The sequence below is a fragment of the Neolamprologus brichardi genome, chromosome 14 (assembly GCF_056152115.1).
Source record: "Neolamprologus brichardi isolate AB-2024 chromosome 14, ASM5615211v1, whole genome shotgun sequence".
NCBI classification, from domain to species: Eukaryota; Metazoa; Chordata; class Actinopteri; order Cichliformes; family Cichlidae; genus Neolamprologus; species Neolamprologus brichardi.
The window spans coordinates 2,701,902-2,725,665 of NC_142117.1; the positions used below are offsets into that span (position 1 = coordinate 2,701,902).

At 41.8% G+C, this 23,764-nt stretch overlaps 2 protein-coding genes across 2 annotated transcripts in view; both read left to right on the top strand.

Annotated features, from left to right (window-relative positions):
• Positions 1 to 6,607, top strand: ccr12a (chemokine (C-C motif) receptor 12a). Its single transcript, XM_006806178.2, has 2 exons — positions 1 to 65; positions 3,794 to 6,607. The coding sequence occupies exon 2, from the start codon at positions 3,808 to 3,810 to the stop codon at positions 4,888 to 4,890; it is 1,083 nt and encodes a 360-aa protein (XP_006806241.2). The 5' UTR covers positions 1 to 65; positions 3,794 to 3,807; the 3' UTR covers positions 4,891 to 6,607.
• A 7,629-nt stretch (positions 6,608 to 14,236) lies between these two features.
• The window catches only part of cntnap2b (contactin associated protein 2b), a 46,807-nt gene continuing 37,279 nt past the window's right edge, over positions 14,237 to 23,764 (top strand). Inside the window, exon 1 of the mRNA XM_087850624.1 lies at positions 14,237 to 14,669. Within this exon, the coding sequence (XP_087706750.1) occupies positions 14,591 to 14,669 (79 nt within the window). The 5' untranslated portion in view covers positions 14,237 to 14,590. The remainder of the gene's footprint in view (positions 14,670 to 23,764) is intronic.

A 23,764-nucleotide genomic window follows, 5' to 3' on the forward strand; every position in this document is an offset into this window, starting at 1 on the left:
CGTGACTCTTCCAGAGGCTCAGCATTCTTGGGTTCCTTGTTGTCCATTTTGCACTCTCTCCACGGGTGAGTTTGCCTTTAAGACATTTAAATCAAGGATTATATTTTTTCAAAAATAGGTGTAATATTAATATGTAACTAAAACTTCTTTATTAACTCTAAATATTCAAAGCTGGAGATGCAGAATAACTGCAGGAAGATGAAGGGCTGCACTTAAAACTGAAAACCACAGTTTTAGTTTTGATATTAATCACAGTAACCTGATTGAAACCTACACACTGAACTGCTCATAGTCTAAAGTATCATTAACATTTATGATGACGTGTAAATCAACACACACACTTCTATTGCTTATTGTTTATAACTATTTATGAATAACCAGGCAACTGTTGTGGAAACAGATGTTTCCATGGGAACTAAAACATCTGATCAAAATAATATACACTGATAATGATAATGAGCCTTTAACAATCATATCAAGTTTACAGTAAGCTTGTGCAGGTATTAACTGATTTATGAGTTAATATTGTAATAGATGATTTATATGTGCAGGTTCTTTCTTACACACATCAAAATGTTTCTGTTTATTGTTTTTATTTAAGTAATGAGCACAAGTAACTGTTTTTGGTTACTAGTAACAAACTGCTTAAAGATACAATTTAAAATAGTTTTTTTGGTCTGTTATGTGTAGACGGAGCCGGTTCATATCTTGTGTGTTTTTATGTGTGAATGATTCATCACTCAGTGTAAACTTTCCTCTGAAAATAGCACAAAGCCTCGACTGAAAGTGAGTGAAAAGACATCCGATGTCCAGCGACTCTTAAGGATCTTCAGAAAGCTGATGAACACTTTTTAAAAACAATTTCAAACCACGACTCTTTGAAAGCAACATTTAAATAAATTAGGGCTGGATCAAGACTTTTGCACAGGACTGTGACTCATGGCATATAACCCTTTTAATACACGTTTAACTTTAAATCAACCCTCAACTATTCTTAACAATAATAGTAAAACCGATGTTTTAATGTAAACTCTCCTGCAATAAGAACTGAATGCAGTGTTGGACTGAGAGCTGCACCAGCAGTGATATTACTCCACGTCGCTTTTCTTTTGGTATGTTATCGCAGTCTGAAGATCAAAGCTGCTGCATGGTTTCTGCTGATGCCTGCTGCGGTTAAATGACAAAACACTGAAATCTATTCATTTCAATGAAGGGGAAACGTTACGTGGAATACTTAATTGTGCAAGACCTGCAGATTTCTGCTATTGAGAAACGTAAAGATCTGGATAGCGATGACCTTTACTAGTTATCATGCTGCGTTTTATTAACCAGTTTTTAAATAAAACAACAAAATTTGCTCCTCGACTGACTGTTGAAGTCCACGTCAGTAAACCTGCACAAACTTCATTTGATTCGCACTTAGAATGCAAATGGTTACAATGTTCCACCTTATCTTATATTTTTGTGTGTAGTCCAGATTGGAATTTTGGAAAACACATAATTCCCATGGACTTAAATGCAACAGTAACATAAGGTATTAACAGTTATTGTGATGTGACCTGAATGTAATGTCGATTAGAATAAGTCACAAAGGTGCGTTTTGGGTCATTTAACAATTCCACACAGCTCATCCTACGAGCCGCAACAGCTTATGAGCAAAAAACCAGCCCTTTCCTGTTGGTGGAAAAATGCACCATGTCGACCAATCAAATATGATATGGCACCATAACATTTGGTTGTTTAGGGAGAGGAGTGACGGCGAGAGAGAGAGAGAGAGAGCGAGTTTTGAGATGTGAGAGATTTGTGACGTTTAGCGTGTTTGGAGTGTGCAGTTAATGTGTTGTCTTGTGTAGTTAGTGTGTAGTGTTGTGGATAGTTTTGTGTTGTGTGTCAGAACAATGAGGCGACTGCTGTCTCCAGGTAGAAACAGCAGTGACACACCTGCTGCTGTCAGACCTGCAGGTATCAGGCTGTGATGTTTCCTTTATAGTGGACAGAAATTATTTTTTGAAGTGGCACAAATAATTTGTGGCATCTTACTGAAGAACAGCTGATTGTTCTGTAAATAGTTTGAAATGGTTACTAAAGAAAGGTAAATGGCTGCAAATAATTTTGTTGTTTGCAAAACTTGTGCACATGATTTTAAAATTGACCATTTATATTTGCATTTAAAGTTATGAAATATGATTCAATAAACATGTTTGTGGTTGTTATAGTAAAAAATATAACTTTTTCTATTATTCTAATATAAGTTTCTACTCTGATTTTATGTTTTTTGTCTGATTTGTGTCTGAACTGTAAATTCAGACACGTGAGGTTGTGCTGATGATTCCAAACAAGGCAAATAAACAGTTTTTAAAGGTGGAGGGAAATGGCCGATTACACCCTGGAGCCCAGAGGGTTAAACATTTTTTTAAGTAACGCAATAGTTACTTTTCAAGTATTTTAGAATTTTGTAACTCAGTTACTAACTTAGTTACTTTTTTGAAGAAGTAACTAGTAACTATAATTAATTACTTTGGAGAGGCGGCTGACCCAGAAACCAAAGCTTTCAAGCTACCAGTCACACTCACTCTGTTTCATGACTTTTAGCTCTTTGCACTAAAAGACCCAGTTAAAGGAATCTAATCATGACGCCTCCTGGGATACTCCGGGGTACTTAAACAGTGTTGTAGAGCATCTTTCTAAAACTGCCAACATCGTTTATTTTTCTACTAATAAAGATGTAATGTTTTAGAGGTAAATAACGTGTATATACAGAATGTTCTATCATGGATGTAGCGAGCAGGACAACCATCGACAGGGAAACATCCCAACAAGGTCCAAGTCTACTGTAACTCTGCTACCTGCCAGCTCGCTGTCTGGTTTCTCTTACATGCACGCAGCAGATTATATTGGAGTCATGTGTTTGACAAATGTTAGGATCAGCATGAGATCTGGAAAAATTCAGAGGAAGAAATGTAGTTTCAGTTTGCAGTCTGATGAGACTGCAGTGGCAAGTTAAACATCTGAGGTATTTATAAATATTTTATTGTTTTTGCAAAACTTTTAATAATCACGTTATGTTGGGATGAGCCTGGTTAATGTAACAATATTCCAGATTGTTACATTGCAAATACAACAGCCTAAAGTTCAAATGTAAATGAGCCTGTTTTGCTGGAAATGAGTCATTTCTTTGGTGGAACTATTACACACCAGTGGAGAGGAGCAGGACTTGTTTAAGTCAGCAGTTTCTCTTCTCAGTTTTGAAACAGATGAACCCAACAGGATGGAGTGTGCAATGATTGGGTTAGTTATTTCATAATGCTACTCTGTCCTTATAGCTTTGAAAGGAGTGCCTTATAGTGATCTTCAATAGACCTGGCCATTTTTGTACCCGTCAAACTGTGTCTGATAATATATAGCATAAAGTTGGGATGCTCTGTGAAATAGGAATGAAAGCAGAATGCAGTAATTTGCTAATCTCATCAACCTGTGAGAAGTTGGAATAAACTTCTTTGGAGCCCGTTGCTCCTGAGAAACCGGTTATTGTTGTGAATTTTACACGTGTCCGAAGGAATCGTTATACATTGGAATGATTGCTTGTGCGCTGATTTACATTAGTGCACAAATATAGTGTCATAGCTAGTTATGTAGCTATGGGAATAATGGCATGTCATGCTGTCCCTGAGGTCCAGTCTGGCAGTCTCACACTAAGGGACAAGGTGCCTAAACTCATCAGATGTTCCTTCTTGTGTTTTAAGAGCATGTTTTTCCTGACTAAAACAAGTCTTTAATGTTTCTTGTGCCACAGGGTAAACCGCAGCCATGGACGATGGAGACGACCAATTTAATCTCTTTATGTATCTGTTTAACAACACGGAGACGACTGACCAAAGCTACGTGGTCAGTGAAACTGTCCAGCTCTGTGACAAGAAAGGTGTCAATGAATTTGGTGCAAAATTCATCCCAGTTTTCTACTACGTCAATTTCCTCTTGAGTTACCTTGGCAACGGGCTTGTCCTCTTCATCATCTACAAGTATGAGAAGCTCAGCACAGTGACAAACATCTTCCTCCTGAATTTGGTCCTGTCCAATATCCTGTTTGCCGCCAGCCTCCCCTTCTGGGCCACGTACCATCTCTCTGAGTGGATGTTTGGAAATGCCCTGTGTAAGATGGTCAGCAGTGCCTACTTCATTGGTTTCTACAGTTCCATCCTCTTCCTTACACTTATGACATTTGACAGATACCTAGCAGTGGTGCATGCAGTGGCAGCTGCCAAGAGCAGGAAAAAGCTATATGCTATCATTGCATCTGTGATCGTTTGGTGCATCAGTGTTGCAGCGAGCGTCAAAGAGCTGGTTCTTCGAAACGTCTGGAAGCACGCTGTCACTGGACTGATGTGCGAGGAGTCCGGATTCTCAGATGTCACCATGAAGCACTGGCGTCTTTTCAGTTACTACCAGCAATTTCTGCTCTTCTTTCTTCTCCCCCTGTTCATGGTGATGTACTGCTACATCAGCATCACCATACGCATCATGTCCACCCGCATGAAAGAGAAGTGCCGTGCCATAAAGCTCATATTTGTCATCATCTTCACCTTCTTCGCCTGCTGGACTCCGTATAATATCGTCATCCTTCTTCGAGCGATACAGATCTCCAGTTCCATTGAAGAGTCGTGTTCTAGCGCAGAAAGCTTGGACTATGCACTTTATGTGACCCGAAACATCGCCTATTTGTATTGTTGCATTAGTCCTGTGTTTTACACCTTTCTAGGAAAGAAGTTTCAGAGCCACTTCAAGAGGCTGGTGGGTAAGAAGATTCCTTGTTTGAAGAGACACATTAGCTTCAATAGCCAGAGCACCAGGACAACGTCACAGCGGACACCACACTCTTTATATGAGTACTAAACACCCACATGTGTGTTGGTCTATTGTTGTAACGTCTCTCGCTGATGCGTTCTTTAGGCCATCTGTCACCAATTAACTGGCAAAGGTCCGAGATGATGGCTACAATCATTTTGTTACATCCCTACATTCCATTTTTCAGTAATGCAGTAATGTAACATTTTACTGTAGCAAATTCAGTAATTACATTAGTTACAATTATGTTGTTACTTACAAAGGTTCTTCTCTTGTCTAAGTAAGTACAAGTTGGTTTTTCCAGCACATTTCACAGACAGATGTCAGATCTGTGCACCAAGCAGATACAAAAACAAAATCTGTTTCATCTTTATATGTTTTTTTCTTCCTGCTACTTGAACAACTGATTTCAGTTCATGTGCGAGTGGAGGAAAATGCTGGAGCTTTTGGGAAACGTGAACATTTATTTTTCTTGTATAATAGCGTGGTAGCACAGTGCAAACTGCATCCAGGGCAGAAAAAAACTCTTTATACTGCTAACACAACTTTGGCTCAATCATCGGCTCAGACAGCATGCTAATGCAACGCTAGCAGAGGGATTTTAAAGCCGAGTCTTTGCCAACCCAAGCTCAGCAGACAGAACTTGAACTGCAACAGGTACCAAAAAGTGATTAGCAGTCAAACTTCCAGTGTCCTGTGGCGACCGCTTTGAACTCTGGTTTCATCTTTGCTTTGTGTTCATATGTAAATACTAGAAAGAAATCATATAGGTAGCCTAATGTGCAACGAATCCTTCTCTTATTAAACATAAACATTGTAGAAATACTGCTGAAGTGTACTTTTATTTGATACAATTATTAGGCTACTTAAAATCATATTGCCTTGAATTATAATGCATGTGAAACTTTGATATTCTGAATCTTTGTTTGAGGAAAAGTTTTATAACTGGATAATCTAACGTTTTAATCTAATAGTCTTCACTCCACACGGCTCTCAACAGATGATCAGTGTTTGTTATTATCAGTTTTCCCTGATAATAGTTGACTTAAAATACTCGTCTCCTGCTGCGCCGCTCTGTCAGATTACGTTTTAAACCTGCTTCATGTTTGTCAACTGAAATCATCCAATAATGTTCTATTTGTGTTAACATGTATTAGACTCATATTCAAGAACAGCTATGTTATTACTTTTGGTGTGCATACTTCCTGTGTTACGTTACAGCTATATCTACCATAGCCATGCTGTAGAATTATGATTATGTGTTGCCGAAATGAAACAACTGATTGTGTGGTCAGTCTCTGGTTTGTGATTTTCAGGCAGCAGAGCAGAGTGGGATCATATATTTGAGAAAGTGCGAGCTAACAGCTCTATGTTTGCTGGATAAAGTGATGTTGGTATTAATCGTTTGTAGGTGTTATGTGGTTGTAGCCAAAAAGCTGAATGAAAAGATCAACCCAGGATGCTTCTGGGAACATGTATTATTACCAGGCTGATATGTAGTTATGTTATAAACCCATATGTTATTCACAATACAGAAAATATTGCACATTTAAACTGAGACATCAAATTCAAAATGAACTTTTTGATTTGACACAGGCTTTTTGGAACTGGGATTTCAACAGTTTAAAGCTACTGAATGATGACGCTTCTGCACCTGCTGCATATTTCTGTATTCTGCTTTATGATTTGAGGGTTTTTATATTGACTGTTCTTGTATTGTAACATAATGTATATGTTTGTGATGCATCTTTTAAATAAACTGTGTGGATGATTTAAACTGTTCCTCACTGCCGTCTGTCCTTTTATGGAAACATTTCGTACCACTTTGGCAGTCTTAGCAAACGACCGGATTAGTTCCCTTTTCTAACAGAACATCTGGTTGTTGCTTCCTGTCACATACGCATGTTCTAGTGAATCACCTCATGCAACAGGACAAAATAACTATATATTGCAGTAACTTGTTGAAATGATGAAATAGGCTTGGTTATCTGTACAGTGTGAGTCAGTGTTGTTACAAATATTGTTAGTCATTTTCATAAACACTGGCCTGAGGATTTGGATGGCCGTCACCCTGAGCACGCCGTATCGACTGAGCTGGGTTGGGTCTGGCATGCTCCAGCACTTACAGCAAGAAGGTTCGTAGCTAAAAACCCAGCTGTGGCCCATTGATACTGGGATGGTGACAGGTAGGGGGCAGGACACGACCACGATTCACCATTCAGTGACATCTTTACACACAGCTGCAGCTCTCCGCTCACAGCTCGACATCCACATCAGCAACACAACAACAGGCCCGAGTTCATTTATGTGCAGGGGAGGAGTGATGTGCTGATTCAGGTGCGCCAACCTCCCCCACAGCCACGCCACGGACCACGCCCCGCCACATTTGGACGTTCTCCCTGTGCTGCAGCAATTCATTAGTAATTCCAAATTGGCCATGGATGTTAGATGAAGGTATAACATTTTTATAATATATTTTTGGAGTTGTGTTCCTGCCATCAAATTCACAAATGATTTTTCTGAAATATTGGATATGTTTAATATATCACTCTGACTGTAGTTCATAATGGTTATAAGAAGAACAGTTAAATGCTTTTGAGCAGGTAGGTAGGTAGACTTGGTCTGCAGTGAGTTCCAACCTCATAGATACTAAACTATGACTTGTTTACCTAGTCATGGATGCAGGGAAGCTATGCACTGGCCAACTCGGCGACTTCAGAAACCCTGAATGACCATGGCAGACAGCTACAATGGATGACTCCATTCATTAAATAAAACCTCTGCACAACATCTAACCAAGTCAAGAACAAGAGAAGGTTTGTGTATCATGTAAGAGCCTACAATGAAGAGGCACCAGATGGAAATAGAAAAGGTTTACAGCATGGTGTGACCCACCGGTTACACTCAAGACCAGGAAGGCCAGATTAGACTTAGGAAACATCTGCAAACTGCACAGATGAAACCAAAATGAAGTTTTATCCCGATGACTGGAAATGGCCGAAGCACATCTCATCATCTGTCAACGAGTTCAGAGGCAGCGTTATGGCATGGGCATGTATAGCTGCCAGTGAAACCAGCCTACTGAATTCTGAGGTGCACACCAAATGCTGCAAATCTGATCAGACAGCATGTTACAGTGCGAATGAATAATAACCCAAATCACAAAGCAAAACTGAAAGAGTTTCTCAAGGCAGGTCAGTCAGCTGATCTCAAACCAGCAGAGCGTCACAGTACTGGGACCGCAGCCCTGTCGTGTGGACACAGCGTTTTTGAGTTTCTCTGTATTTTGTTATTCATTTGTCTAGTTTCAGTTCAGCTTATCTAGTAAATCTCCACGATGTCCAGGATGGCAGCTACATTGTAACCACAGCCACCCTGGGGCGCACTGACAGAGGCGAGGCTGCCGGACACTGGCGCCACCGGGCCCTCTGACCACCACCAGTAGGCAACGGGTGAAGTGTCTTGCCCAAGGACACAACGACCGAGACTGTCCAAGCCGGGGCTCGAACCGGCAACCTTCCGATTACAAGACGAACTCCCAACTCTTGAGCCACGATATAACGTATATAAACAATGATGTATATTGTTTATAAGTCTCCCTGGTTCATGTTTGATGCCTGTGTGGTTGTGGCATGTCTGCGTCTCGTCATGTTTCCTGTTTGTTTTAAAAGTCTTGTTTCCATGTTCTATGTGCTTCGTTTACACTTGCCCTGTGGTGTCATTATGGTCAATTGTGTCAGCTGATTCCCCACGAGTGTTCAATTCCCTCCATCACCCTCCTGGGTATTTAAGTCTTGCGTCTCTTACTGTTAGTTGTCAGGTCGCCTACTTATGTTCCCCCCATGCAGTCACAGTCATAGTTAGAGTCACAGTCAAAGTTATAAAGTCATAGTCTGCTCTTAGTTCTCACTTTTTGGTTTTGTAGTTCATGTATCAGCCCAAATAAAGGCTCGCTTTTGTTTTGCAACCTTAGCACAGTCTTCCTCAGTGTTTGCTTTTGGGTCCCCTTCCTCCCTCCACACAGTCTGCCAGTACAGGTCGTGCCAGTAGGACCTGACCATGCCGGACCCAGTGACACAGGAAAGAGAAATTATTCAGGCTGTGGAATCACTATCGACTGCACAGCTCCAGAAAGGAGGAATGGGAAGGGTTAGTACACCAGATGTGGGTATGCGTGTCAGTCTTTCCCTGGTTATGGGAGGGGCTACCCCCGATGGACAGAGACTTTCTCAGTACCATTCTGCAACTCAAATATCTGCTCGGTTTATCAAGATATCACATATTTGCAAAAGCGCTCCGATGTTTTCGGAGACGTCTGTTACCCACCAGCTCGATAGCTGACCGGTAGTTCAAGGCTCACTAGAGCCGGCGAGAACAGCGAACTCCCGACACATCATTTTCAAACCCCCCACGGTCTTTCGCTACTCAGGTTAAACATGATATATAAGTCACTTAGATAACTTAAAATTGTTATTGTTTGGCTTTTTTCAGTGTTTTATTTGTTCCTGAGTAAATCGGTTTGGCTGAGATTAAAGTTATAGTTTTCACACAGCTGAATAAACTTCAAACAGAAAACTGATAAAACAGAAGTGTGAGATGATAGAGAGTTTACTCCAGTGTGCTGTTATATTTTACATAGAAAAAACAGACGAGGACCCAGCCAGCAACTACTTGCGTCAGTTATGAAATCAGCTGAGCTCATCCAGCCTCCTCATGTTTCCACTGGAGGTTCTGGAGAAACACTCCAGCTATCCGTTCCTGCTGGAGGATCCGAGGTCCCCGTCCAACTGTCTTCTGTCTCCACTGGAGGTCCCGAGGAGTCCATCCAGCCTTCAGTGTCACCTGCAGTACCACCACCTGCTCCATCGCTTGCAACTGCCACGCTGCCATCTGGTCCAGCTACCTCGCCTGTCGTTGCCACACCACCGTCTGATCCTGCCTCCTGGTCCTGCTCAGCCCGCACATCCACATCTAGTACCTCACCGTCACCGGCCACTTTCCAGGCCAGCGCCTGGGCATCTTCAGTGTCATGGACGGCCTCTTGAACTCTGTCGCCGCCATCTTCCACATCCTCAACTGCTCCATTGTCGCCGCTGGCTCAGAGGTCGGCGCCCTGAACTGTTCTGCCATGGACTCCTGAGGGGTCGACCTCCTGAAATAAGGAATATTTAATGGCTGTGTGGCCGACCTTCAGGTTGATCTCCCGAACAGTTAGATTACCGGTTTTTGTGCTGCCAACCTCCAGGTTGACCTCTAGAACTGTTTTGTTATGAACTTTGTACGTTGGACCTTCAAAGTTAGGCTTTTTTGACTCTTTTTGCTCATGTTTTGGTCTGGGGTTCCTTGCTGAGGTTTGCTTGTTGGTTGGTTTCAGCAGGTGGATTTTCAGTGTTTTTGTTTTTGTTGTTGTTGGTTTTATTTTTCTCTCTCCTTCTGTTCACTTTCTCCCCAACTCATCTTCCCTTCTCCTTTTCCTTTTCCATCCCCTGGTCTTATCTGTTCTGATTATAATAACTCAAAAATAAAAAATAAATGCTAATAAAAAATCTAATGAAATATGACTATCAAGTGGACCATTATAGCAAAAGGCTTAATGCTCTACTTGGGAAAATAAACCTGTTGGGCATTTATTGGGCCTTCAGACAACACTGTGAATGCTACAGTGTCGGAAAGGACAGGAAAAACAAATCGCCTCAATAATGTATCAATGCATTTGAAGAGCACAAAAGAATTTAAGTAGACCTCAGTTTTAATTTAGTTATGTTTTGAGCTGCTCGGTCGCTTATAGTTGATCAAGTGTAGCTAGCAAAGGAAGTGATCATTATGTCAGTTCACAGATGATGATGATATCATTATTTAATGCATCACCTGACCTTTCTGCTAACTATACAGTAAATATACACCAATCAGGCATAACATTATCATCACCTGCCTTATATTGTGTTGGTCTCCCCCCAAAAAACAGCCCTGACCCGTTGATGCATGGACTCAATTAGACCCAGCCACCAGGGGGGTGGCTGTAGCTCAGGAGGTAAAGCAGGTCATCTACTAATCAGAGGATGGTGAATAGGGATGGGTACCGGTATTTGGTGCCATGATGGCACCGGTTCTGACATAAACGGTAGTAACCAGACCGAAAAGCAGCGCACATTTCGGTGCTTTTTTTCCCCTTGAGATGTCGTACACTTTGAATTCTAGCCAATCATTTTACGTTTCCGAGGATAGTAGGCGGGTCCAGGTACGTACGTTCTTTTAGAGCAGAGCTACAGATTAAAATGCCCAAGGCGAAGCGGTCAAACGTCTGGCTGTACTTCACAGCAAAAGATGCAAACTCAGCAGCTGCAACAAGTGCTTTAAGCTGATACTGTGATACTGTCAAAGGAGGTAACACCTCGAATCTGATGAAACACCTGGCGACGCATAGCGTTTTGTTAAAAGCCGAGAAATGCACCGTATTTGATAGCTTGCTGCGAGACCTCACACCGAGCACATCTACTGCGGGTGTGGTGCCTGTTATCGGACCCGGAGTTAGCAACATCCCCCAAAAACCCGAAGAGGAGAGTCCTGGCCCCTAGCCCTGCCAGTGTAGCAGAAATGATGAGGATGATGATGCAGCAGCAGCCGTTCTTCTCTGCGTGAGTAGCTTAATGTTGTTCGTGTATAATTTACGTTGAGTAGGCTAACCACGTTATTACATTAATGCATGTAAGGTGAACTAGCAAACATCATCATAGCTACATGCAGCTGTCTTCTTGTTTGATGGCAGATACTCCCTTCACCCTGGACAAAAAGGCTAAAATGACCAAAGAAAAAGTGGAAAACAGTTAAACATGAGAGGTTTTTGGACAAAGTTTGTGTTTTTTCCATTGATTAAGCACTGCTTCCAGCTGCAGAAAAGGCTAACATTGTTATCTTTCTACAAAAAAACAGCTGAACATGAGAGGTTTTTGGACAAAGTTTGTGTTCTTCATTCTTTAAGCCCCAGTTCGAGCACCATTTAAGCACCGGCACCGTTTCAAAAGTACCGGTTTGGTACTGGTATTGGATAAAACCTAAACGATACCCATCCCTAATGGTGAGTCGATCCCAGTGTGCGTGCCAAATATCTTTGGGCAAGATACTAACTTCAAGCTAATCTCCAATGCAGTATGAATGTGAGAATACCAAGGAAAAAACTATGGAAAAAGGAGCTTGTATGAGTGGGTGAATGAGGCATAAAGTGCTTTGAGTGCTCAGGTAGAATAGTGCATATAAGAGCCGGTCCATTTACCATTTACCCCAGGGACGGGCCCAAGGTTTGCCAAAAACATCACACTGCCTCTGCAGCGTGCCTTCTTCCCATAGTGAATCCTGGTGCCAGTTGTTCCCAGGTAAGCGACATACACACACCTGGCCATCGATGCAGTGTAAAAAGCAATCCGACCAGACCGACTTCTTTCATTGCTCTGTGGTCCAGTTCTGATGCTCACCTTTACATCGTTGGTGCTTTTGGTGGTGGACAGAGGTCAACATGGAGCAGCTCTGCAGTGCACGGTGTGCTGTGACAGCTTTCTATAAGAACCAGCTTTAACTTTTTGGCAATTTGAGCTACAGTAGCTCGTTTGTTGGCTCAAACCACACAGGCCAGCCCTCGCTCCTCGCATGCCTCAACGAGCCTTTACCGCCCATGGCCCTGTGACTGGTTCACCACGTTTCCTTCAGTGTGCCGTCTTCAGGTGCCATGTTTTCTTTTCAGCAGGTCACAGCTGGGGAGACAATGGGAAGTGAAATTAAAGCGGTAACAAGCATTTTGTGAAGTGTTAGACACACAAAAACTGTGAAATCCGCCGTAAAAGGGGAATAAAAAGGAACATGAGGAACAGAGAAGGGGCTTTTCCTTCCCACTGTTGCTAAGCGCTTGTTTGAATGTAATCATTAGGTTTCTGTCTATAGCAACCTTAGATTAATATATAACCTTACTATGTAAAATACTTCAAGGTGGCTTATGTTTGGATTTCACACTGAATAGAAACTGACGGCGCGTTAGGAATGAAACGATTAAGTTTTTTTGTGATTTTTATAAACACGTTGGAACTTTGCTTATTAACTCTGTGTAATAAGCGTCAAAAGCATCGATTCAGCACTACGATTGAGTTGAATATTGAGACTGACATGTTGAGCTGCAGAAGGAACTGCAAACATGCTGAAACATCATAACTAGTTAAAGTCAGGGCGATATTTCTCTGTGCCAAGAGAGGCCGAACAGAATGTCCCAGATAATAAGCAGAGAACAACAGGCTGAGAATTGCTAGATAATATTAATATAGCAAGGTTAGGTTAGGGAGGTGTTTTTTCTTTGTCTATTTTTTTTCCAAAACAGGAGCAGATGCAGACGAGGTGAGACGAGGATGAAGTGCAGGAGAAGATCCACTCGTAGGATGGCAGGACCGGCCACATCGTAGAAGAACACAGTCATAATCACACTTGTTCTTGTTGTGGTATAAAACTGTATTACAGGGTCATCCTTTGTGTAGAGCAGACCGTTGGTCCGTTCAATCTTTTAAAAGAAAATCACTCTCCTGTTCTTCCTTAAAGAAACAAACACCAACAGAAGTGGGTTTAGTAACTATTTATGTTTAATTATTATTTATTTAATTAGATATAAATAGTTACAATGTTAATAATGTTACATAAAAAATAACTACATTACACCTGAAAATGTGTCATTTAGTTACATTGCCAAGAGTTACAGTGTCTTAAAGTGTACCATCATTAAGCTCCGTCTAAATCCTGTTTTTGTGAGAGTAACCTGATGGACCAAGTGTAAATACTTGTTTACGCTGTTTTCTGTTTGTTTTTTGTTTCTGATCATGAAGTGAAGTCACCCAAAAATGCGCTTATATTGTAAAAAGGATTTCATGAAGTCCTGAAATTTGACTATAAGACAAAGAAGTTGTCATCATTCATTTATCCTTGAAGCCTCGTTAAGAGCTGCTCTGTGATGATCATTCATAAAGAATATTTCATTATGTTTATTTCTTTGCTCTTTACACGAGCAGGAACACATCTGTGGTGTGAGCGCACTGAGGTCTTTAGTCTGCTGTGGTGTAAACTGGCCTGTTTTTACTCTTTCTATATATTAATTCAGGCCTTTTGTTTTTGTGTGTTTAACGTATCTTTTAGTCTGAATTTGTGCTGTGAGTCTGTCGTGGGGGCTAATTTCCATGTTTTTATGTTAAAAATAAACTGAAGAGGATATTTTGTTCCAGGCCTTTCTGTGCTTTGTGTCCCCTCTCTCGGGTTTTCCCTCCGGGACGCGTGCGGACCCTTCTGTCACCCCTCTGTCCCCCCTCCTTTCAAAGAACCCTGTATTGTTGTACATATCAGACCGTACCAAGTATTGTGGAGAGTGGGGGTGTATCGATTGCTCCTGCGGTGTATTGATTGCTCCTCCATCGCACTGTCTGAGCACGCACCTGGAGCTCGAGGCCCGGCCCGCAGCACAGTCGCGTCCCGCTCACAGGCCGGTACCGGAGGGTGTCGTTTGAAGCCAGCTGGGGTGCCGCTGGGCAGATTGATGGGACAGGAGAGAAAGCGAAGACGTACACGACGCAGTGGGCGGACAACCATTGCTCCTGGCTGCTAATAAAGGAAAACCGCGTCTCGGCTGCGTGTCGCTGGAACAACAGACAGCCCGGCGGAGGGAACGCGGGATCCCGCCTGCACCTGCTTTGTTGTCTGTGCTCGTGTCGCTCAGCGCGCGGATAACATGTTTCATCGCAGCGCTTTGTTGCTGCTGCTCTTTTGTAACATCATCAGCAACTCCAGCGCCGCATCCTCAGCATCCCGTAAGTAGGCTGTCGCGCGCGCACGCACGCACGCACACCACCGTAGCAACCGAGGTTAATTTGGAAACATTCATTCATATGAAAATTACGCTCGTACCAATATTTCTGTCTAACGTGTAAAAGATTGGGCTTCAGTAGAAATAGCAGCTCTGCGTGGAGACACACTCGTGTCTCGGTCCACCGTGGACTTCTACACAGAATCTCAGCAGCACATCAGAATAATAGCGTGACAAATACACACCATCTCTGACTGTGTAATACATCCATGCATGCTCCACAGATGGAGCTAAAAATAGCAGGAGTCTCAGTGTAGCGTATTTATTTAGATCACAGCAGCTGTTTATGGAGCTGCTGAAGGTAAGAGCCCAGCAGTCAGAGCCCTTTAACAGGAAGAGATCTCCAACAAATGAGGCTGAGGGAGGGCAGCCATCTGCTGCAGCCGCTGACTGGCTGGGCAGTGATGGGAAAGGGAAAAGAGGAGCATCGGGAGACCCCCAAAGACCACACAGTGTAAAGCAGGTAGAACTAATCACATGTTTTAGGGACTTATAAACACATTGAGGGGGAAGAAAGGCATCATCAATGCACACAGGACAATAAAGAAAAAGTTGAGAAAACTCTAAATGCCAACATGATCCACTGGCTTTTTGAGTGTTTTTGACTTGTTCTGGAAACATGGATAATCTTATTAATCTGTTTAAAGTATTCATGTGACGTAACAGTCGAATGTTTGGTTTGGCACAGGTTTTTCAGCCACTCTTCCTCATACAACCTTCCCATGTATCTACACTTGAGACCAGTAGCAGACCCAACCCAAACATTATGGGCATCAGAGCTTTTTAAAATTTGACTCTGGATTTAATAAGGAGCCAATAAGAGTAACTGAATATGACAGAACTGTGATCTTTTACTGGGCTGTGACCAGAGCCCGTGTTGATTTTGACACAGAAATTCTGATAACATGACGATAGTTACTCTGAAGTGGATACATGGAAGAAATGAACGGATGGATAATTTAGTATAAGGTACTGTGAGCAGCATATTTACCGAGGCTCCAGTTCTGCTGGACCTGCAGGGGGCAGCACATGCAAACAGCTGGTGGTGACGAAGAAGAATAAGGACCCAGCACTGAAAACTACAGCTAGGCAGCTCTGCTCCAGCTCAGTGATGAGAAGGGCAGAGCTGGGTATGAAAGTTTGTTGCATTCAAAGTCAGTGACCAAAGGTTAACAACGGATAATATGCAACCAGTGCTATCATGCTTTTTATACTGGGAGAGGAAATGCTTCCAGTTTAGCAGAGCACCTGAAAGTCTGGCATCTGTTCAAAGAATTACAGGTTTCATGGCTAATGTTGTAGAAATGCTTAAGCTAACATAACTGCTGTTTTACAGTAACATTAACAGGCTACAGCAGCCACGCTAACATCAGGCTGTGTCCACTCGTGCTCTATCACCATCCTGTCACTGATTTTAAAATGGGAATCCCATAATTGTACTGGGACTGTTCCCACTACTAATTTTCTGGTATTGTGACGTTCCCGCTTTCTAGGCCCTGTCATACATTTACTGCCTTTACTGTGTGTTTTTTATTAAGTACATACAATAATTAACAAAGGTTTGCATCCAGTATGCTTTACAGCAGGACGTTCTGTTTTTGTTTTAAAAAGATAATAAAAAAGGCACAGACACAAAATAGAATAAAATAAATAAGTAAAAGCGTAGACCCCGGGTGTCAAACTCCTCGAGCGCCAGCATCCTGCTTGTTGTTGAGATCTCCCTGCCCTACCGGCTGCTGATTACCTGGATCAGGTGTGCTTTGACAATATTCAAGGGCAGGTTAGTTGGAAAACGAGCAGGACAGCGGCCCTCGAGGCCTGGAGTTCGACACCTGTGCTGTAGACAAACCAGTGAAGAGTAGTACTGACCAGTCCCTCGAGTCCAGTCGTGTTAGAAAATTCAGAAAGGGATCCACTAGGGCTGGGCAATATGGCCTAAAATTCATATCGCGATATAATTTGAAGCATGTGCGGTAACGATATATATCATGATATATTCTTTTCTTCTGTATAACGTATTTTCCACACTTAAAATCCTTTAATTTTCTCAAAAATCGACAGTGTGCCTTATGTATGAATTCTGGTTGTGCTTACTGACCTCGAACCGATTTTGGCAGAAATCTGTTAAAAAATGTTTTAGTACAACTTTGGTAAGCCGCACTGCTTGATTGATTGTCAGAGCATTACGGCTGCCGTAGTGAGGAGCTTCACGGAGGAATCTGGGTCCTAAACTCCGTCTGTTTCAGGTCCCAAAGTCAAACGAACACTAAGAATTAAAAACGGTCTGAATTATTTCATCTTTAATTAAATCATCAGCGTTGCTGCTTTACCAGGTGTAACAATTAAGTTTTACATCCATGAAAACAGAATTTAACGGAGTTAGAAGTTAACAGGAAGTTAGCTCGCTAGCTTCCACCTAAACATTTCATACCATGTTCTGACAGAGATTTTTGAAACTAATTCAAACGTACAGCTCTGTTATCACTTCCAACATAAATGAAGACAGAAACTAAACAGCAGTGACGTTTGTAGGGTTACTGAAGTTGGACTACCTGGTATATAATGTTGTGCTACGTGATCGCTAGCGACACAGCTATGTTAGCATAACATTAGCACAGTGAAGCTGGAGGATGAACGCTAACTTTTTTCCACTCGATAAAAGTTAACGTGAGGGATTCTGGTGGTCAGGGACAAATGCAGTCGCATAGCTGGATGCTATACACGGGCCAAACTTCAGTCAGGAGAACAACTGAGATCATTCATCCACAATACGAGGTTAGTTATTAATATACTGCAACAACATGGGAACAGAGCAGCTGTGAGAGAATTCAACATTAATGAATCAATGTTACAGAAGTGGAGGAAGAGCAGTTTTTGGCTTTCCCCATATTTCAAAAGTGCTTCATCTCTTTGCCATGACTGTCGGCATAATTTGCAGATGATAATGGTTGTAGCCGCTGCAATGCTTTCGACCACAACAGGCGCAGCTTGATGACATCATCAACATGCGCTATCGCGATAGAGCGATATAGTCAAAATCTCTATCGTTGGCCAAATTTATATCGTTTCTATCGTATATCGTTTATATCGCCCACCCCTAGGATCCACGTCCACTCAAACTCTGTTCATTTCCTCCGGACTGAATGGAGGATTTTTGGGGAGTGCAGTATGATGACAGCTCGTTTATCCAGTGTTCCTGGTTTGGAGGCTCTGCTGATTTCCAGTTTTTAAGCACACACTTTTTTGCTGCAGTCGATGTAAGCAACACAAACTGTCTCCGACTAGGGTGTAGTGTTAGAGACACAACATCTCCAAGTATCCACAACTGAAATCCACACAGCTCCGAGGTCATTGTGATCACAGCGTTCCAGTAAGCCTGGAACTCCAAAGCACATGGCTGTTCATGTTTATGTTTGTTTGTATATGAGACATGAAATAATGTGAGCTCTCATATAAGCTTTAAGTGCTTCTCATATGTTTATGTGGAGGTGTTTAGGTTTACCTCTGGGTACACGTCCGGTTTAGTATTCATACAAGTAATAATTTTGAGGTCTTGTAGCAAATATCCTCTAAATCTCCACCCAGAAGGAGGAGAAACAGGCTCAGGTTGGTAAAGCTTCAATTCCCTTTTTATAGGACTGTGATCTGAAATAGTAGAGGAGTGTCTGTGAGCCAAAGACATGTCAGTTCTTCAGTAAGTGTCAGGAACAGTTGAATAAAATGAATATTCGCTGCTCAACATCACTTAGGCCCAAACTAGTTTTCCATGGAGCGATCCATTGACGGGTTCAAAACTAGGTTGTAATCACCACACAAACACTTTGCCTGCTGTATTAAACTATTAAAAAATTGTGGGTCATCTAAATTTGGGCCATACAAGGATACCAGTACTATTCTGTTCATGTCCACAGTCTATCAAAATGAACCTGCCATGTCTATGGTTTTATTAATAAGCCACACCTCTAGCTTTGGATGAGAATGACGAATAAAAAACATGACGACCCAGTCTCTGCAAATGTTCTCTATTAGTGAGGTGGTTTTTTAAGATATGTTAATGCTTTCTTCTAGGGCTGCTCAATTAATCGAATTTTAATCTCGATTACGATCTGGGCTTTCAACGATCATTAAAAATGACTGAGCCGATTATTACTGCTCCGTGTGGCAAATCGAGCGCACCTCTCTGCATTTCGAACACGTGTCACAACAATTAAGAGCAGCGGTCTCCAACCTTTTTTGCGCCACGGACCGGTTTATGCCCGACAATATTTTCACGGACCGGCCTTTAAGGTGTCGCAGATAAATACAACAAAATAAAACTAGTACCGGTACCGAAAAAAGAAGATTTATTCATAACACACGTGAAAAGACCCAGGAAAACCGAGTAAACGATAAAAACGATAACAAAATAACGCTGAAAACCGATAAAAACCCTGAAAACTATACATTTCACACCTGAGCCTCAACTCTCGCGGCCCGGTACCAAACGACTCACGGACCGGTACCGGTCCGAGGCCCGGGGGTTGGGGACCGCTGATTAAGAGGACCCGAGGGAAGCTCGGAAAGCTCAGCAGAAGTTATTTGGAGAGGAGAGTGACTGCTGTTGGTTGAAAAGAGAGGTAAAAAAACTTGAGTGGTGTGGAAACATTATGGGTTCGAGTCAGACGTGGATCAAGTAGACACAGTGTGTAAACTTTGCTACAGTGTCGTAGCTGCACCACAGAGCAACACTGCAAAGTTCACTAAACATAGATGTTTACATTTTTCATTTATTTTTATATTGCAAACATTTGCACTGTTATTAGTATTTGCACTATTTTATATTATTTTTGACAATCTTTAAAGTCATTATTCAACACATTGTTATTGTTAAATAAATATCGTCAAATAATCGAGATCTCAGTGAAAATAATCGTGATTATTATTTTTGCCATAATCGAGCAGCCCTACTTTCTTCTTCTTGATGGGGGAGTTACTCCCTCTAAATCAAACACAGTCGAACCGTCCAGTCCTGTTCAGTTTACACACTGCAAATGACTCTGACTCAGACCGAATCAGAGTCTGACTAAACCCGCAACTTGTTGCCAAATGTTTACGATTTCCAACACTTACAGAGTCAAACATGGTACAGAGAGAGTGGAGAGGAAAACAAAGAAAAAACCATCCTGTAATCTCCTCATGACAAAAAACGCGGGCAGGTAGAACTCCATCTCTAACCTTGAGCGCCTCAGCGGAGCATTCAGAAGTACTGTCATAGCTTCATAAAGGAACAACCAAAGCAGGTCACAGAAAATAGTAAAAAGTAGCATGATAAAAACAGTGTTTAGACATTTAAGGCGCAGCTGATAGTTTTAACGTTTACATCATCCTGTGTAACAGTGGTTTACTGTAGGCCTCTTCCACACTGGACAGGAAAGGTTCCACCTCAGATGGAGCCACAGTTTGGTAGGGTAGGTGCTGGTGTTTGTTCTTCACCTCGTTGAAAGTGATCATCTCGATGGTGTAGTCCGGGTAAAAGGAGGCTCGGTTAGTATCCAGGTATACAGTCCCTTTGTCACTTTGTCCTTATCCCTGTAGTAGAGAAACTTAACAAGGATAAGCTGGATAGGGCTGCCACCAGTGTTGGGTAAGTTACTTCTATCAAAAGTAACTCAGTTACTTCAAGTTACTCGTTACTTTCAGAGTAACTAGTTACTAGGGAAAGTAACTTTGGTTTTACTCAGAATTCTCTTGTTAATGTGTTGCTTCCATAACTTTGCCAGTCTTCTAGCTTGCTTACTTGCCACAAGTGCACTGTGCCACCTACCAACAGAAAGGAAAAGATAATGTGCATGTTTCCACGAGAAAAATCCCACGCCTGGACCGTCATTGACTGCTGCCATGATTCTAGCCTAGGTCACAGCGTCATGTGCGCCTTTTACATCCAACACAAAAACTGCAGTCGTGGTGCTTTGATTGTACTCAGAACTCAGAAATTCTGCCTTCTGAATAGGAAGATGTAGGTAACACCAGACTGCAGATGAGCTGCATACAGGGCTGGACGGGGACAAAAAATCAGCCCAGGCATTTTGACTAGAGACTGGCCCACCATTATAGGAAAAATCATAAAGCCTTTGAATGAAAACAAACGCTGTTGTGACAGTGATGTTCACTGTTTTGATGGTTCATAACTTCCCTTCAACTCATTCATGTCACCTAAAAGGTAAACCTGTTTCTCCATCACCTGTTCAGCTCTGATGATTCAGTAAGGACATCTCCTGGTTTCATCTTCATGTTTCCCTCTCACCAGATAACCAAACCGACATCATGACCAGCAGCTTTACAGCTGTGGCTCCAGCAAACATCAGCTGATACTAGAAATTAATATTAAATAAATTCTAACAACAGCTGATCAAGCTTAAACGTGCTGCTGTTGTTTAACGCGACATTGGCTGGTTTCCTATTTCTGGCGCAAAGTGGGCGATAAACAAACAAGAGAGAAAAGCCGATCAGCTGATCATTGATCAGTTTCATGATTGAAGTAGAAACAGAGGGAGGGGGGAGAATGAAAGAAGAAGAGGCAGCTGTGCAGCAAAGACACAGAATAAATCCAGCTTTGTGCCTTTTTCATTGTAGCTGAATTACGGGACAAACTGTTCCTTTTCACCTCAATACGAAACGCGTAATATTTTCTCTGAATACCAGACGGGACGGTTGGCAACTCTAATAACTTATGAACAAAATAAAGTTCAACATCATTAACTTCATAGCACCCACCCAGCTGTATAGAAACTCCATCATGCTAGCTAGTACGCAGTATGGAAAAAGTCAGAATAACGAAAATAAACTCCACCTAAACTTGGTTTATATCTGACCCAGATAGACTGCAGCTCATAACTTCTTACCTCAAGTTCAGTTCACACTTGGACCGGCGGCCGCCTCGGGTCTCTTTTCCTTCTGCGTCCCCTTTCCCTCATCCACCTGCTGCCTCCACCACTTGCTAATGTTATTGAATCTGTGGAAGCTCTCATCTCATCTGGGCTTTCCCCATATTTCAAAAGTGCTTCATCTCTTTGCCATGACTGTCGGCATAATTTGCAGATGATAATGGTTTTAGCCGCTGCGATGCTTTCAACCAAAACAGGCGCAGCTTGATGACATCATCAACATGCGCTATCGCGATAGAGCGATATAGTCAAAATCTATCGATGGCCAAATTTATATCGTTTATATCGCCCACCCCTACAGCCGATCACAACAGTCGCCTCGAGGTGTTTAACGCTTGGTTCTCTACAAGAGTGCGCTCAGCTTGCTAGCAGCTGGTTGTATTTTGGTTGGTAACAAGTTACTTTATTTGGTATTTGTATAAATCAGGACATTCGCTGAGTGCAGATGTAAGAGTTAAATGTGAATTTATGTCTAAGCAGACAGTAACACGGGATTGTTGATGACTTATCAGTTTATTGGTGTTTTATCAGAAACTGATTGCCTGTAATTGCCAACTTTACCCCAGTTAGTCACAAACTTAAAGCAGAAGTAGCAGCTTGACTCTGTGATATGGCAACATTTATGTCACAGTGTTTCTGTGATCGATCGTCTGATTCTGCAGCAAGAAAACTAACAGTTTAACTTAGAGGACGTAATCTGAAACTCAGCATATTGAAAATGTAAAGAATCACAATAATATTGTGTGGTGATAACACAGTGTGGTGATAACACAGTGTGGTGATAACACAGTAATAATATAATAGTAATAACACAGTACCGTGGGGTGTTTGGTGATTCTGACCTCTAATATGTTTCTTTGTACGTACATGCATTCCTATGTTTGTATCTGTTTTTCTGGAGCCAGTGAAACACTCAGACTGTTTCAGCCTTTCTAATCATGTCAAAATAAATTTGCTGACGGCCTTTCAGCAAATCTTTCTGTTGCTTTTTTTGGCTAATTTTCCCTACATGTTATTTTTAAAACGGTGTTTTAGGTCATTGCTGAGGTTGCTGGGTTTTCCTGTCGATGCTCAAATAACATTTAGTTTTGTTTCCATTTGAAAAAAGTCAGCTGAGTCAACATCTTTGACCTTGTCAGCCATGATTGGAGCATCGATGTTCATCGCTTCACAACAGCTGGTTAAAAACGATATGGTCAAAAGTTGGTGAAGAATATTTGATCTAAAGTGAACCAAATGTTTGTCTTGATGACGTCGGTTGACAAATTGTGCTGATTCAAAGGGAAATGGCCCCAGTGCAGTCGTCTGGTTTCATTCTTTATCCCTCATGTAAAACTATGTAGACTTCAGTTCAGTGCAGAAACAGAAAAAACATCAGAAATCATTCACAGTTTTCTAGCATTTGCATATTAAAATGATGATGAAGAACAGAAGCATGGATGGAGGTTGTTCAGTGGTCGGGTGAACAGCAGGCTGCTCAGCTTCCAGAAGCAGCAGCGCTGTCATCACACGGGAAACTAAATTAGAGCCTAGATCAGGGGTCGGCAACCTGCGGCTCTGGAGCCGCATGCGGCTCTTTAGTCCTGATACTGCGGCTCCGGGTGGTTTGGGAAAATAAATTAGAAGTTGTCTTGTTTCTTTATGTTGTTGTGGGTTCTTAAGAATGACACCATTACTTGAAGAGAAGGTATTTTATCGAACTGTGGTTCACATGTAAACAAAGCTTCGCCATCACCGTCTACTCCGAGGTAACTCCCTCTGGCTCTCTAGCTCCCCCTACAGTCTAGGAGTATTAACAACATAAAACATGATACTAGGCAAATAAGGATTTGCTGTTATCATTACAGAAGTATTTAGCTGAAGTGTATTTTATTTGTGTTTAGTTTTTTTTAACTTGTTCTAAATTGGAAGATTATTGTGATTTTGAAATATAAAAATAAAATTATATTCTATTATTTTTTCATCGCTCAAAATAAGCGGCTCCAAAAGCCCAAAGGTGATATAAGGGTGGAGGCTCACAGCAGTTTTTGTTTGCTGGATCATTTTAGTTCAGCTTTCCTTTTGTTATATTTCTTTAAGAGTTCAAAATGTGTTAATTACATAAATAACATGTGAT